The sequence below is a fragment of the Leopardus geoffroyi genome, chromosome C1, assembly GCF_018350155.1.
Source record: "Leopardus geoffroyi isolate Oge1 chromosome C1, O.geoffroyi_Oge1_pat1.0, whole genome shotgun sequence".
In the NCBI taxonomy this organism is placed as follows: domain Eukaryota; kingdom Metazoa; phylum Chordata; class Mammalia; order Carnivora; family Felidae; genus Leopardus; species Leopardus geoffroyi.
Window position 1 is genome coordinate 84,410,164 of NC_059328.1, and position 16,097 is coordinate 84,426,260.

Here is a 16,097-nt window from a genome sequence, read left to right on the forward strand (position 1 = left end):
ACAAAAATAAAATGGATCATAAGTGACTCCTGCGAACAATTATATATCAATAAATAACAACCTAGAGGAAGTGGATAAATTCCTAGAAACACACTGTCTTCCAAGATTGAATCATGAAGAAACAAAATCTTACTAGTAAGAGATTAAACCAGTAATTAAAAACCTCCCCCGAAACAAAAGTCTAGGACTAGAAAGCTTCACTGGTGAATTCTACCAAACATTTTAAAAAGAATTAATACCAATTCTTCTCCAAGTCCAAAAAAACAGAAGAGGGAAGAACACTCAAACTTATTTCACAAGGCCAGCCTTACACCCTGATACCAAAATCAGAAAAGGATACTACAGGAAAAGAAAATTATAGCTCAATATCCCTGATGAATATAGATGCAAAAATCCTCAGTAAAATCTTCGCAAATTTAACAACACATTCAAAGGACAATTCAGTACAATCAAGTTGGATTTATTCCGGGGATGCAAGGATTGTTCAACATCCACAAATCAATGAATGTGACACACCACATTAATAAATTGAAAGATAAAAAATAATATGATCATCTCAATAGATATAGAAAAAGCATTTGGCAAAATTCAACATCATTTATGATAAAAACTCTCAGCAAATAGGTATAGAGGGAATGTATCTCAATATAATAAAGTCCGGATGTGACAAGCCCACAGCTAACCTCTAACTCAATGGGAGAAGATACTTGCAAGTCATATATCAGATAAGAGGTTAATATCCAAAATATATAAACTCATACAACTCAACAGCAAAGATCACAAACAATCTGATTAAAAAATGGGCAGAAAATATGAATGTTATTTTTGTAAAGAATATATACAGATAGCCAACGGGTACATGAAAAGATGCTCGACATCACTAATTGTCTGGGAAAATCTAACCATAAGAAACTATCACCTGACACATGTTAGAATGGCTATTATCAAAAAGACAAGAAATAACAAGTGTTGGCAAGAATGTTAAGAAAAGAGAAGTCTTGTGCACTGCTTACGGGAATGTAAATTCTATGATGTTTCCTCAAAAAGTTAAAAATTGAACTATGGTATGATCCAGCAACTCCATTTCTGGGTGTTTATCTGAAGGAAATGAAAACACTAACTTGAAAATATATATGCACTCCCATATTCACTGCAGCATTATTTACAAAGTAATCATTGATAGGTGAATGGATAAAGAAGATGTGGTAAGTTTATACACAACAGACTATTATTTAAACGTAAAGAAGAAAGAAATCTTGCCATTTTCAACAATATGGATGGACCTTGAGGGCACACTGTTAAGTAATAAGTTTACAGAAAAAGACAAATACCACATGATCTCTCTTATACATGGAGTCTAAAAAAAAACAAAAACAAAAACAAAACTCATAGATACAGAGAACAGGTCAGTAATTACCAGAGGCAAGGGGTGGTGCATGGGCAAAATGGGTGAAGGGAGTCAAAAGCTACAAACTTCTAGTTATAAGTCATGGGAACAATGTGCAGCATTGTGACTATAAATAATGTCTTCATCATAAGAAAAAATATTAGTAACTCTATGGTGACAGATGAGAACTCATTGTGGTAATCATTTTGGGATATACACAAATATCAAATCATTATGTTGTATACCTGAATCTAATATAATGTTATAGGTCTATTATACCTCAATAAAAGAAGAAAAAAGGGGAAAAAAGGAGAAAAAGGTGACAGAGAATACTTTTCCATGTATTTATTTCCCATTTGTATTTGATCTCTAATAATTGCATATTTATAAACTTGGCCCATTTTTCAATTAGGATGTTTCATATATTACAGACATTGACCTTTTAACACATATGTTGCTGATATTTTACACTTTGTTACTGGCATTTTATAGGGTGTTTTTCATTACTTTTGATAACTTTTACTTTTAAAAATGCTTGAATCTATATTTTTCTAGGTAGCAATGTCAAGAACAAAAGATTGATGCTGAGTCCCTCCTTCATAAAAGCTGGAAATTATCATAATTTTACTTTTGTTGACATCTAGGATTTCTATCTCATCTTGTCATTGTTATATTATTTTCTTTTTAAATATATTTTCTGTTTAAAAATTATAATTTTCTCTATGTTACTATATTTACTATAGTCAATTCTAATTAATTATGTAAATGGTTTCCATTCTTTTTGCCCATTCACTCCTGTAATGACTTTTCCAACTTGAGAGCTCTAGATATTGGTGTGCTGCTCAGTTAACTGGTAAAAAACCTTCTGGTAACTTTTCATGAGTAATATAATTTCTGAATTCTTACATATCTGATATTTTATGGTTGTCTTAATACTTAAATGACCTTTTGGGTGGGAATAGAACTCTTTTTTTTTAATTTTTCTTATGTTTTACTTATTTTTGAGACAGAGGCAGAGCATGATGGAGGAAGGGGCAGAGAGAGACAGAGACACAGAATCCGAAGCAGGTTCCAGGCTCTGAGCTGTAAGCACAGAGCCTGACATGGGGCTCAAACCCACGAACTATGAGATCATGACTCGAGCCAAAGTTGGATGCTTAACTGACTGAGCCACCCAGGCACCCCTGGGTGGGAACAGAATTCTGACATCACAAACTTTTTCTTTGAAAACTCCGAAAACACTACTCCTCCTCCTTTCTATTCTGGCATCTACTATTATAGAGAGAGAAGTCTGAGCCCAGTGTGCTGTCAGACTTTGGTAGGTAACCAACTTTTTCCGCCTTGGTGTGTGTGTGTTAGTTTTCACTAGGTATACTATATTAAAACCTCAAGAGCTCAGTGGCTTCAACAACAAATATGTATTTCTCCCTCATACCACATGTTGGTGGGCAGATTCTATAGATCTGCTCCAGGTTGCTGGCTGGGTACCCTTCTGCTTCCCTTGTCTTCCCGTTTTCGGATCCAGGCTAAAGGAACAGCCCTCTGGAAAGAGGCCCAGAAGCAACAAAGTTGACAAAACTCTTGATGTCTCTACAGGTTTCTGACTAATGGGGTATAAGTCAGGTTCATTCAGATGTTATTGACCAAATTCTAGATAATTGGAGCAGGAAGGATACTCTGCCTAAGGAAGGGGGTAGTTAATAATTGGGAATAATAACATCTCCCACATAATTTATAGGACTCTTTCTTCAGTAATGAAATACAAAAATTTCACTGAGAAATACAATCTAAGTTTTAGTATATATTTTAATTTTACCTTGTATCTAGTTAACTTTTCTAGACTGAAGGTATTTATTTGAAGGAAAAGTCTCCTTGATATATATCTCTGAATATTGCTATACTTCTATTTGTCCTTTTCTTCTGGAACTACAATGATTCATGTTAGATTTCTGTAGCATGTCTTCTGTATCTGTTATCTTTTCTCTGGTCAATTTTATATTCTTGTTCTTTTACTACATATGCTGAAACCTGTCCTTAATAAGTCTTTCTCCAGTGTGGATTTTGTTCTTTATGGTTTCTACTATTGGTTTCCATCCTGTCATAATGTTATTTGTTTTCTTACATTAGTTTCCTAATTGCGCCATTGTGTCACCTACCTTTCATCTCTCATTTCACATATTTTCTTTAATTTCCTTGACACTGGAAGAAAATACTATTAATAATGAATTTAGTTAAATTTTTTGTAATTTTTTTCAAAAACATATTCTAACTCGTAAAATGTGTCTTTCTCATCTATGTCATGATATCATATAAAGGATTTAAGTAATTTTCCTGATTATTTACACTGGAAGAACAATAGATTTAGCTATCCCCAGATTGTTCCACAAATAGTCAAGGAATCCTTACCTTAGATCTTGAGCTGAAAAGATGGAGGGTGTAGTTTTATAATAGAATTTTGGTGATTTGATGAGTGAAATGGTAGAAAAAGTTGAGACTATAGGATTATCACTTTATTCCTATACAGTTTCATTCTCATGGTTGTTGGACCATCAGAACTATTGCTAGTCACTTCAGCCTAACCTCTACTCTAAGTAGATGGTGAAGTATTGGAGCTAGCTTTTTGTTTTTTTTAAATAAAGACAACTCTCCCCTCTAGTTATAGCACCCGTTCAGTTGAGGAAAAGTACTCCTTCACTTGCCATGAACCAATATTAATGAGAAGCTTGACCAGAGGGAAAGCTTCTTGCCTGAAGACTTTCTTTTGTTGTGTATTTGCCTATTTGCTCATCCAGTCTCAAAATGGTGTTGGTTCAAGGTGCTGAATTATGCTTTAAATAGAATACACTCCTCCTTCTCTCAGAGATTGCTCTTATCTCATCTTTACTCTTTGACATTTTGGGGTATTACTGGGATTCTATAGGATTTTAGCCAATTCTGCAATATTGAGCTTCTTTATTGACAAAGAAACATTTTAATTGCCCTTTGGTGACATCCTTCAAACTGGATCGATTTATATGATATTTAGTAGAAATGACTAAAATTTTACTCTATCTAGTTTTTCCTAGTAACACAGCTATTAAGATGTTAATTCTTTGTTCTTGCTAAAATAAGGAACTAAAGATAATGAATATGTAAATGTTTCCATCTCCACTTCCTAGAAGGAGAGTCAGACTTTTGGTTCTTGGACTCCCAAGAGTAATTAAGAACATCTTCATGTATTTGGAGACATCCTGAAGCCAGCACCACTGAGGCTTTTGTTTGAGATGCATGGGCCCTCAAAGGAAGGAGCCAGAAAAGGATGAGTCTGAAAGGAAAGGGTGGTGCAACCTATGAACAAAGTTGGTTTTCTGGGGCCTTGGTGGGGTGTGAATTTGTGGATCCCATAAATAAAAGGCATATGCACAGGGCTTGTGTGCGGTTTCTCAGGACATACAGTATCTGAAATGGGGATGGCTGGCTGCAGGTGTGCCAAAGGAAGCAGGACCCTGGGCATGAGGGCACAAAGGCATCTGAGCCACAACCAAGGCCTCCATGCCCAATTGAGCAGATAAAAATAAACCAAACACTTTGAAAAGGATCATGTGAGTCATGAGGAAAGAGCATAGGATTTAAATTGCTCTGAGGGGGGGGGGGCGCCTGGGTGGCGCAGTCGGTTAAGCGTCCGACTTCAGCCAGGTCACGATCTCGCGGTCCGTGAGTTCGAGCCCCGCGTCGGGCTCTGGGCTGATGGCTCACAGCCTGGAGCCTGTTTCTGATTCTGTGTCTCCCTCTCTCTCTGCCCCTCCCCCGTTCATGCTCTGTCTCTCTCTGTCCCAAAAATAAATAAACGTTGAAAAAAAAATTAAAAAAAAAATAAATTGCTCTGAGGGAATCTTTCCAAGGGACTTTGGTAAATCTGAACACAGTGGTAGTCAATCTGAGGAAGCATGACCAGAACCTCCTTAGAGCAGCTTAAGAAAACTGGATAATTTTTAAAAGTTGTAATTGCTTTTGTTACACAATTATTCATTACAGAAAGAAAAAGAAAGAGAAAACAAATGAAAAAGGAAAGGAAGGAAGGGAGAAAGGGAAGGAGGGAGGGAGGCAGGAAGGAAGGGAAGGAAGGAAGGCAAAGAAAGAAAGAGAAGAAATCAGATCCACTCTCTCAGTTGTCTCCTTAGGTTTAAGCATTGCTCTCAGGTTGGTAACTAGTCTCTCTCTTTTTCTCTCTCTCTCTCATCTATGTGCTCTTTTCTAGAAATAAATGATCCTACTAGAAAGAAATTATCTTGTGTGGTAATTTGCATAACTGGCTTCATTATACACACACACACATTTTATAACACGCATTTTATATATATCAACTTAAAAAATAAACTTTACAATATGTATCAGAAAACTTTCCACATCTTGATTTACCTTATCCATTTCAACTGCTAAATGGTAATAATAATTATCACTGGCAATGGTTAAGGGCTTTACAGGTTCCAGACACCGTTCTCAGTGCTTTACTATAAGCTTGCTCAACTCTCACAATGACCATTTGAGGAATGAGAACACTGAATCACAGAGTATTTGAATAAGCTGCCCAAGGTCAAAATTGTCCCAAATTCCCAGCTAGTCTACCTCCAGAACCTGTGAGCTGAAACACCGCATTATAATGCACCAGATTCCATTGTAGGATGTACCAACATTGATTTAATCATTCACGGCTGATACACAGTTAGACTTTTATGATTTGCTATTATAAACAGCGGTAATGAAGTTATTGGCAACTTAAAAATCTACTGGACTATGAGATATGATGGGCCAGCTTCCATAGATGATTAATTCTTTTCATAAAACCAAATGTAATGAATGTTCAGATTTACTTAGCTTTCAGAAAAATCATGACTTTTCTCATAAACTGTGGTAATTAACTATATGACAAACTCCCTATAATTAAGGGATAAATCGCTGGCATAAAAATAAAGAATGCTGGCATGCTGTAATTACTCTGTAGCTTACAGTTTATCAAACATGTACTTTGAACATAAGAGGTTATATAAGTACACAACTTCTAAAGGAAAGAAACCCTTTGCCTTCCCCGCACAAAATGACAAGCAGAAAACGACAGCTTGGCGTAACAGTGCTTAAACGACTGGCGTGCCTGCAATTGGAATTTTAATACTGGACTCCCTTTCTCTCCTCAGAGGGCCAGCTTTAAGAACCTAATGCCACCCTCCAACTATCAATTCCTAAGATCAAACTATTGGGAAGAATTTTGCATTCACTTGTTTCCCATCATGAGCTATGATGAAAAGCAATATATTTACTCCAAGTACTCCTTATCATAAAAGAAAGAGAAACATTGTGGGCTTCCTTAAGTGATGGCCTTCCTCCCTTTCCAGCTGATGAGCACAAATACATGTCCTCTTAGCAGCAGAGCTCCACAGGGAAGCCTGAGATGTGTCCCCAGCACCTTGATTCATGATCTTCCTGTGTGTGATCTGTGTGACGCAGGAGTAGACCCTGCCCTGTGCACACAGCATTCTGCCTGCAAACAGGGGGAATAGAGTGGGGAGCAGAGTCGGAGCTCAGCAAGGCATGTGACAGTGCACTTCGGTGGGCAAAGGGGAGAACCGAATCAGATTCAAATCATCTTTGTTCCCTAACTACCAAGGTAAAAACAGAGCACATGAGTTTGTCATAAACAAACAAAACCTGAATGAAAGAAGTAAGTTAATAAACACAGATATCTTGAAATCCATAGATTCTAGTAGAATATTTTTGCTTTCATATTTTAAAAATCACTATAAATAAAAATCAATTTGCATAAATTCAACAACAGGAATTATATATATACATATGTATATAATATACACTATATATCTAGAAGGATGTAATGGTGTATCAGAATATTTGGCAATGCTAGGAGGCTACCAAAGAATCCTTATACAAATAAATATGTTAAACAACAGAAGATAGTAATTAATGTTCAAGTTAACTTCTGACGTATATAAAATGAACACTAATTGTTACCCAGACCATTGTCTTCCAAATATGTCTAATATTTCTTCCTAAATTCTGCTGCTTTCTATCTTTATTTCTTGAGCTAAAAAAGATCTAATTTTGTACAATACATGTATCTTGAAATGTCACACTGTATAGTTTTGTTGCTCATCAATGATGTGGACTTTTACAAACTGCTTAACTAGTTGGGATTTCAGTTTCCATAACTCTACAATGGAGACATTTATTGTCATATGGCATCAGCTAAGCCACTGTGCAAAAGAGATGAAAGCAATCCAATGGTTCAGAAAGGAAAGAAGTTTATTTCTTTTTCAGAACCATCTAGAGGGTGTATGTGGACTGTTTCATGAGCTCAGCCAGGAACCTACACTGTCAAAATGGATCGGTCATTTAAAAAAGTTAAAGATTACTTCCAGTCACTACCTTTTCCACTTGATGAGAAGAGGGAGAAGAGACAAAGACAAGAATCTTCAAGCGACGAACCAGAGGTTGTGCTTACCACTTCTGCTTACATCCCACTGTTCTAAACTTAGCTGCACGGTCACGTCTGACTGCAATGGTAGCTGGGAAATACAGACTATGGCTGGGCAGTGGTGGATGTAGCTAAAATTGGATTGGGGAATTCAGTTACTAAAAGAAGGGGAGGAGGTCTTCTTTGGACTATTAGCATTTGCCACTATAATGACACCCAGCTTTAAAATTGTTGTAAGGTTTGACAATAAATTTCATATATTAAAAAAAAACTTTATAAAAAAAAAATAAAATTGTTGTAAGGAATGAAGTTGTATTTGCAGAGCATAGGAGTATATTTGTTGAATTTACATAAGCAATCTGCATAGTACCTGACACATGATGAATGATAATTAAACGGTAATTATTATTATTATTATTATTATTATTATTACTATAATGATGATCCAGAACCTCTATCCTCACTGTGATGCTTGAATTCCCTCCATAATATGATGGACAAGTGATTATTTAACTGTTTGTTCTTGGATCCTTATAATAAAAGGAAATTTCGTTGCTCTTAAGGAAGCCATTCCATTTTTAGAAAGTTTTTCCTTCTTTCTTGACATTATTTGTCTTCTTACACTTTCTTTTCTTTCAACCTAATTGTGACCTCTGAGGCCCCAGCAGAACAAATCACATCCCTCTGCCATACAGTAGTCCTTCAGATATATATGGAAAGTTACTGCGTCTTCCATGAGTTCTCTTTTTCTCTAATCATGTTCTATTCCTTCCACAGGCTTTCATAATCCATGACTTTGAGTCCATGCACCACCATCTTGGGCACATTCATTTGCTCATTTAACAAATATTTGAGTACCAACTACTCTATTTTATGATGCCCACCTTAAAACTATGCCACCAAGGGCAGTATTCAGTATTCCAAGTTAGTCTGAGCACAGCAAACTATTAATGCTCTCATTCAGGATATTATTTTCCCTAAATGGAACGTAAGATCATATAACTTGGCAGCAATAACATGCGGTTGACACATGCTGAATGGTAACCTACAATACCCTCTGAGCCTGTTTTTGTTTGTGCAGCTAACCTAGATGTACCCTACCCTACATGAACTTCTTTTTAAATCCAAATACAAAACATGTGCTTTATTCCTAGTTGTTAATTGCATCTAGTCTCTCTTTTATTCTTTCAACTGATGTATTAATTATGCCTCGCTGATTGACACCATCTAAGCTCCTGATTAGCATGTAATTGATCTCTTCATCTAATGTATTGATCAAAATGTGGAGATGGACAGGGATGAGGTTACTTTTAGTAACCCTCGGAGCGATCTTTTAACCAATTACCAATGTACATAACTGCATCCTCGTTTAAGAAATATTACCCTCTCTAGTTCACAAGATTAGTCTCAAGAAAAAATCTCAAGAAAAATTTTTGTTAACTATTTGGCTTCTGTGTTCATTGTCATGTCTAATGAAGCCTTGACTTGCCATTCAAAGAGCAGCCTGGTCTGGCTCCATCCTTCCCAATCTTTCCTTCAGTACCTCCCTGATTAGGAAGGGCCTGATCGGTGTTTTCCTGTCATTAGACCTTTCTATAATGAGACCAGACCTTTCTATAATGAGATTCAACCAAATTCACTGAGCACTGTTATGTCCTAGGCATTATACTAAGCAGTTTCTCACATAAATAGAGCCTGGAAAGAATGAAATATATTAAAAAATGCATGTATTCTCAAATAAAAATATCTTGTAATTTCCCCCTGTATGAGACCATTGCACAATGTTCCTTATCTCAAAGTTATGGCAAAGTACAGAACATATTCCATGTATACTCAGCTCTTAGCATGTGGTATTCAAAGAAATATTTTCAATGTGATATGCATTCTTCTAAGATGATGTCTTCAGTGACTAAACTCTTGCTAAAAACCACATTAGACTCTAAATTTGTTTCAGTAAATCAAAAATGACTGTGCAGGAACTCGCAGGAATGATTATTCATTTGCTCTAGATAACAATCACATTTGAGAATTTAAATTATGAATCACCTGTACAGATGTTACCTTTTCCAAAGGACTTTCTACGCGAGGAATGCTGATCATTGGCATCTGTGCCAGGTTATCCATGTGGAGATGTTCATTTTCTGGTTGTCTTCCTTTGAAGTTATTTACCACACACACAACCTAAAATTTCAGGAAAAAAATATAGTTGAAACAAAGCCACACTCCTGGTGACTATGACCCTTTTGAGTAGCTTAATATATCTAATCATGGTAACAAAATATTAAAATTACTTAAATATTACATATATAACTTTACATCCATATTTATCTTGCGTAAATTTTAATAGTTATTCCACTGAAAATGTGTTCAAGAAAATTTCAAATTAATGTGCAGCTCAGTTAATAATGACAATTTTATTATTCCAAAATTTTCATTAAATTAGGTTATAGTCAATGCTCAAATCAATCCATAAATAACATCATAGCCTTATAAAAATTCATAGCAAGCTAACCTTTCCTAATGTGGCTAACCTACAACTTAATTTAAATGCTAATTATTTCCAATGCTTCAAGATCATTACATTCATAATAAACCTTTTACAATTGGCACTTTCTAATTTAGTAGCATCCCTTTAATTAACCTAGTTTATTGTCTATTATTGTATCCCATGTATACTTGGCATTTTAACAATAGCTTACTGGGGCTACCAGTGAAATAGAAGACCTTTTACATAAAGGAAATTGACCCTTGTTTCAACTGATTATACCAGACAGGTGACAGCATTTGAACTAAATCAGAGGTTCTCATACTCCAGTGTACATAAAAATAAAGTCCCAGCACTGTTAAAAATGCACATTCCTAAGCCTTCCTCTAAAGATTCCAATTTTGTAGATGAAGAAGGGGGCCTAGGAGTTGCCACTTTTTGAAATATATTCTAAAATCTTCTGATGCAGATGAATCATACTTTAAGAAATAGTGAATAAAACAACAAAGGAAAGTTTCTTGCTATTATTTGCTTATATTATGTAGTGGGTAAGATATTCTTCAGCCTTTTTTTTCTGGGTTTTATAGTCTATTATCAAAATAAAATACAGAATTTACTTGCAATTATCACCTAACATTCATTTTTTAAAAATATATTTATTTATTTTTAGAGAGAGCGAACACAAGCAGGGGAGGAGCAGAGAGAAAGGGAGAGAGGGAGACTCCCAAGCAGGCTCTGTGCTATCAGCCAAGAACTGTGAGATCAAAACCTGAGCTGAAATCAAGAGTCAAATGCTTAACCAACTGAGACACCCAGGCACCCCCTAATATTAATTTTTTTAAAAAATAAATGCTTACTATATAATTACATATTTACATTGTATATTTGCACAAATGCTCCATTGGAAAGCCTTTTCCTTAGTAGGTCTCATTACTGAATAATTTCAAAGGCCAATTCGACCTTGGTTATTCTCCAGGTTTTAAATAAAATTTACAAATCTACAAAATAATAACAACATACTATGAGACTTTATCTTACAAAAAAATATTTCCTTAATTGTGGTATATTTATTATCCTTCCATTTCCATGGATAATTACACATCAGAAACACAGATCAAAGCCTGATAATTTGATATATCAACTTTATCATGCCATCAAGATCTTTAAAGTAAGGAATGGCACAGGCTTGGAGATAGGTACTTGATAAACCCAGTATCAAATGATGACCCTACAAAAAAGTAATAGTGATTGTTCTAGAGGAAGGGTCAGAAAATTTGGGCTGCAAGGGACACACAGTACATGTTTTTTTTTTAATGTTTATTTACTTTTGAGAGAGACAGAGCCTGAGCAGAGGAGGGACAGAGAGAGAGGAAGACAAAGAATCTGAAGCAGGTTCCAGGTTCTGAGCTGTCAGCAAAGAGCCCGACATGGGGATGGAACCCAGGAGCTGAGCTGTGAGATCATGACCTGAGCTGAAGCAGGAAGCTCAACTGACTGAGGCAGCCCAGGGGCCTTTCCCCTCCCCTTCCCCCCACTCCCCTCCGCTCCCCTCCCCTTCTCTTTTCTTTTCTTTTTCTACATAGTACGTATTTTTGGCTTTGTTGGCATGATCTCTGCAGCAACTTCTCCACTCTACTGTTTTGGTGTGAAAACAGCCATTGGCAATTCATAATCTAGCAGGCATGTCAATGTTCCACTATAACTTAAAAAAAAAAATAGATAGCAGGCCAAGTGTTACCTAAGGGCTGTAGTTTGCCAATTGACCACTGCCTAGAGTACAAAGGATATAATCAAGAAGTTTCACCAATAACAACATAACAAGCAAGCAGTTTCACACTAACTTCATGAAATATATACACACATTTCCCTTTTCATTAATGTTCTAAATTAATGAAAAATTGGGCAGATGAAAAAAAAACTGATACAAATTCTTGTTAAGTGAAATTTGTTGAAATAACTATATTTTAGATATATGGATATATGGAAGATATACGGAAGTCATGAGATGAAGAAAAGTTGATCTAGAGTTAGTATGGGCTTCTGAAATGAGTGTCACTGCTTTATCTGTGATTTAGGTTTGGTAAACTCTTTGAAAGGTTTTATCAGTTATCTCTTTGCCTTAATTGAGGGTTAGGACAACACCACTGAAGCAGCTGAGAATTCATATGCGAACTATTTAAACACATAGTAGATATTCATTAAATAGTATCTATTAGCATAATGATTATTCTTCATTACTGTTATTATTTAAATTATAAGGCAGGAAATTGCCAAACCTTCCTTGGAATCATATTCAAATATTTAACAAGTCTTGCTTGCTAACATTCACAAGTATGGAACTGATTTCCTATTAGAAAAATGCTCATAGGTAAAAGCTCGTAGGTAAAAGAAATTTGGTTTTTAATCCCAAGTCTATATGTTCTTGGACAGTCTCTGGGTCTGAGTTTTCTCAAATTCTAAGGGAAAAGATTGCAATATCTTAGCAAGTTAGTCCATTCTTTTGGTTGTCAAAAGTATGAAACATTCAGCAAATGTTCAAAATGAAACCCAAGATCTGCCCATCTTTCTTTCTTTCTTTCTTTCTTTCTTTCTTTCTTTCTTTCTTTCTTTCTTTCGAGAGACAGAAACAGTGTGAGTGGAGAGGGGGCGGAGAGAGAGGGAGAGAGAGAATCCCAAGCAGGCTCTGCGCTGCCCACACTGAGCCCGATGTGGGGCTTGAACTCACAAAACCGCGAGATCACAACCTGAGCTGAAATCGAGAGTCAGACACTTAACCGACTGAACCACCCGGGTGCCCCAAGATCTGCCCATATTCTTACCCCACCCTAAAGCTTGATTTTTTCTGGATCTTTTCAGGAAAACCACCCCCACATGTCCACTTCCTTAACTGCACAAGGCTGAAAACTTAGATTTACCCTTTACAGGTCCTACACACAACCCTTTACTCAATTTGCTCAATTTTCCTTCCTAAAAATTCTGATTTCTTGTATCTGCTTTGTTCTACCTCCATCACCAACTCCAAAGACTAAGCAATCACCACCACTTTCCTGGATTCCAGCATAGCTTTCTAAAGTCTCCCTAAATCCAATCTTGGCTCCCTCCAATCCATTTTTAGAGTGGCATAAGAATGCTCTTTCCAAAATGCAAATTGGATCATGTCACCCTCCTTAAAACCATTGTGGCTGGCTCCCCATTTCTCTTAGAGTGTAAATAAACCCTGCCCACCTTTGCAGCCTTCCTTTGTTGCACTTCCCAAACACCTTCTGTTCCTTTTCACTGCGTTTTGGTTGGAATACTCATCTCCACACTCTTTAGGCACCATATCCTACTCATCTGTGGTATCTCATCTCAGTATCACTTCTTCACTAGTTTTCTCTGACCCCAGGTTGTTTTTGTTTGTTTGATCACATCAATCTCTGATGCTTTTCATCAAAGCACCTATTCCTAATGAAATTATACAGCTGTTAGCATATAACACCTTGGTTGACATGGATCTCTTCTAAGGTGGTAAGCTCTATGAAAGCAGAGATGCTCTCTTTTTTTGCTCACCATTGTATTCCCAGTGCCACAGTGAATGAATAGACTAATGAATGAGCAAGTGTCTAGGCCAAAAATTCTCACATTTTCTGATATTCCTATATAATTTAAAGTGACATTCCTCTGAAGCATTTTATTTTTACATTAGTGGCTTCTATAATTCTACCCTGTCCTACAAAAATGACACTAATAAGTCACCACTACACATATAGTTTTGTTTTCTTTTTCCAGTAGTGATAATAAATTAATCTGATCCATTTGTAGTCATTTTCCCTCTTCCCTTGTGGCAAGTAAAACATTTATTGCATGGGGTGAAGTGCATGGTCTCTGAGGGTCAAATAGGGCTGAGCCTTAATCCTGGGCTGATTTAGTCACTCTGTGAGCCTGGGCAAGCAACTCAATAAAACTAGACTTCTTCTTCTACCTGAAAAATGGGGGCAACAATACTCACATCTCAATGTGCTGTTGTGAGGAATAATTGAATTAATATAATAAAGACTACTCAAATAACTCGCTACATTACACATAGTTCTATGGCTCAGTAACTTGAACTACATGACTTGACGCAGTCCCTCGTTTTTGAAAGCACTCTGAAGCATACATTTGTACAAAATAATATTAACCAATCTACAACTTTTGTTCAGCTAGTATTTGTTTTGTATTTTCTTAAGCATAGGGATTCTATTCTTTAACTTTAAAGAAAATGCACACGGGAAGAGAGTGATAAGCAGGACAGATTATAATTCCTTGTTAGAATGTAACAGGCCAGATTTTGAGTACAGTGGCAATTCAGGAAAAATGGGAGAACTGGGTAGTCAGGGACACTTTCTGGGCAAGTTGGCCCTTGTTTAAGAAAAATCTCAAGTGCAAAAAGGATTTGAATAGTCATCGAAGGTGAGGACCAAGGCACCTGGGTGTCTCAGTTGGTTGAGCATATGACTTCAGCCCAGGTCATGATTTCACAGCTCATGATCCCACAGTTCTCCCACACTGGGCTCCCTGATGTCAGCACAGAGCCCACTTCGGATCCTCTGCCTCCCTCTCTCTCTGCCCCTCTCCCGCTCAAGCTCTCTCTCTCTCAAAAATAAATCAAACATTTAAAGAAAAAAAAGGTGAGGGCTATGATAACCAGCATCTTCTTCTCTGCACCACACGCTTCACTGCACTTCTGACATAGGGGATTTCACTTAACCCTCAAAAGAGATGTGGGAGATAATAAAACAGTTCCCCATTCATTTATTCATCCATCAAATATTTCCTGAGAAACCCCTATATACCAGACCCTGTACTGGCTACTGGAAATACACAGAGAAGAAAATAAATAAATAAATGCCTTCTGCATGCACAGCTTACATTCTAGTAAGCTTGACAGCAAAAAACCCACAAAAACAAAAATATTGTATACGGTATATAAAAGTTGGAACATGCTATGGAGAAAAGTGAATAGGGAATGAGGAAGGGATTCCTTGGGGAGGGAAAGACATTTTAAATACAGTTCAGGGAGACCCCACTATGTTAGAAAAAATGAGGAGCTAAAGTGTGACCTGTTCAAGGTCACACACATAGCAGGTGGCAAAAGCAGGATTCAAACCTAGGTTCACATGACTCCCAGAACTCTGTTTTGCTCTCCAAAATATACAGAGGAGGGGCACCGGGTTTGCTCAGTTGGTTAAGTGTCCAACTTTGGCCATGGGCATGATCTCATGGTTTGTGAGTTGGAGCCCCACATGAGGCTCTCTGCTGACAGTGTGGAGCCTCCTTAGGATTCTCTCTCTCTCTCTCTCTCTCTCTCTCTCTCTCTTTCTCTCTCTCTCTCTCCCCCCCATCCCCCCCTCCCCACTTTCTCTCTCTCTCTTAAAATAAATAATAAATGAACTTTAAAAAAAATAAAATAAAATTGATACAGAGGAATGGGCATTCTTGCTGAGGCAAACATAGACTTGACAGAACCTTCTGTGATGCAAAGAAAACTGAGTGGATATGAAGTACAGGATTCCACTGCAAGGAGGGAAAATAAACTTGGCTGGGAAGAGCACAGCAGGAATGTTTTGTTTTGTTTTGTTTTTTGTCTTGTTACTAGCAACAGATTATGTTCTAATAAGGAGAGAAGCAGAATGGGAGGTATTTGGAGGAGAGTCTGAAGTGAGGCAGCTAGGAACCGAGAGACAGAGGAGGGGTAAAAAGTGCTGATCTTGAAAATTGAGAGGTTATGGTCAGAATGGCCA

The 16,097-nt window shown here is 36.8% G+C and overlaps 2 protein-coding genes across 4 annotated transcripts in view; one reads left to right on the forward strand and one right to left on the reverse strand.

Annotated features, from left to right (window-relative positions):
• The window catches only part of SNX7 (sorting nexin 7), a 306,074-nt gene extending 297,071 nt beyond the window's left edge, over window positions 1-9,003 (forward strand). Inside the window, exon 15 of the transcript XR_006712522.1 lies at window positions 7,694-9,003. The gene's annotated coding sequence lies outside the window, so the exon portion shown is untranslated. The remainder of the gene's footprint in view (window positions 1-7,693) is intronic.
• The window catches only part of PLPPR5 (phospholipid phosphatase related 5), a 120,227-nt gene that overhangs the window by 20,724 nt on the left and 83,406 nt on the right, over window positions 1-16,097 (reverse strand). For 2 of the 3 annotated variants that reach the window (XM_045478390.1, XM_045478388.1), the window contains one exon: window positions 9,897-10,031. In XM_045478390.1, the coding sequence (XP_045334346.1) occupies window positions 9,897-10,031 (135 nt within the window). The remainder of the gene's footprint in view (window positions 1-9,896; window positions 10,032-16,097) is intronic. The other variant, XM_045478389.1, reaches the window with a different exon arrangement.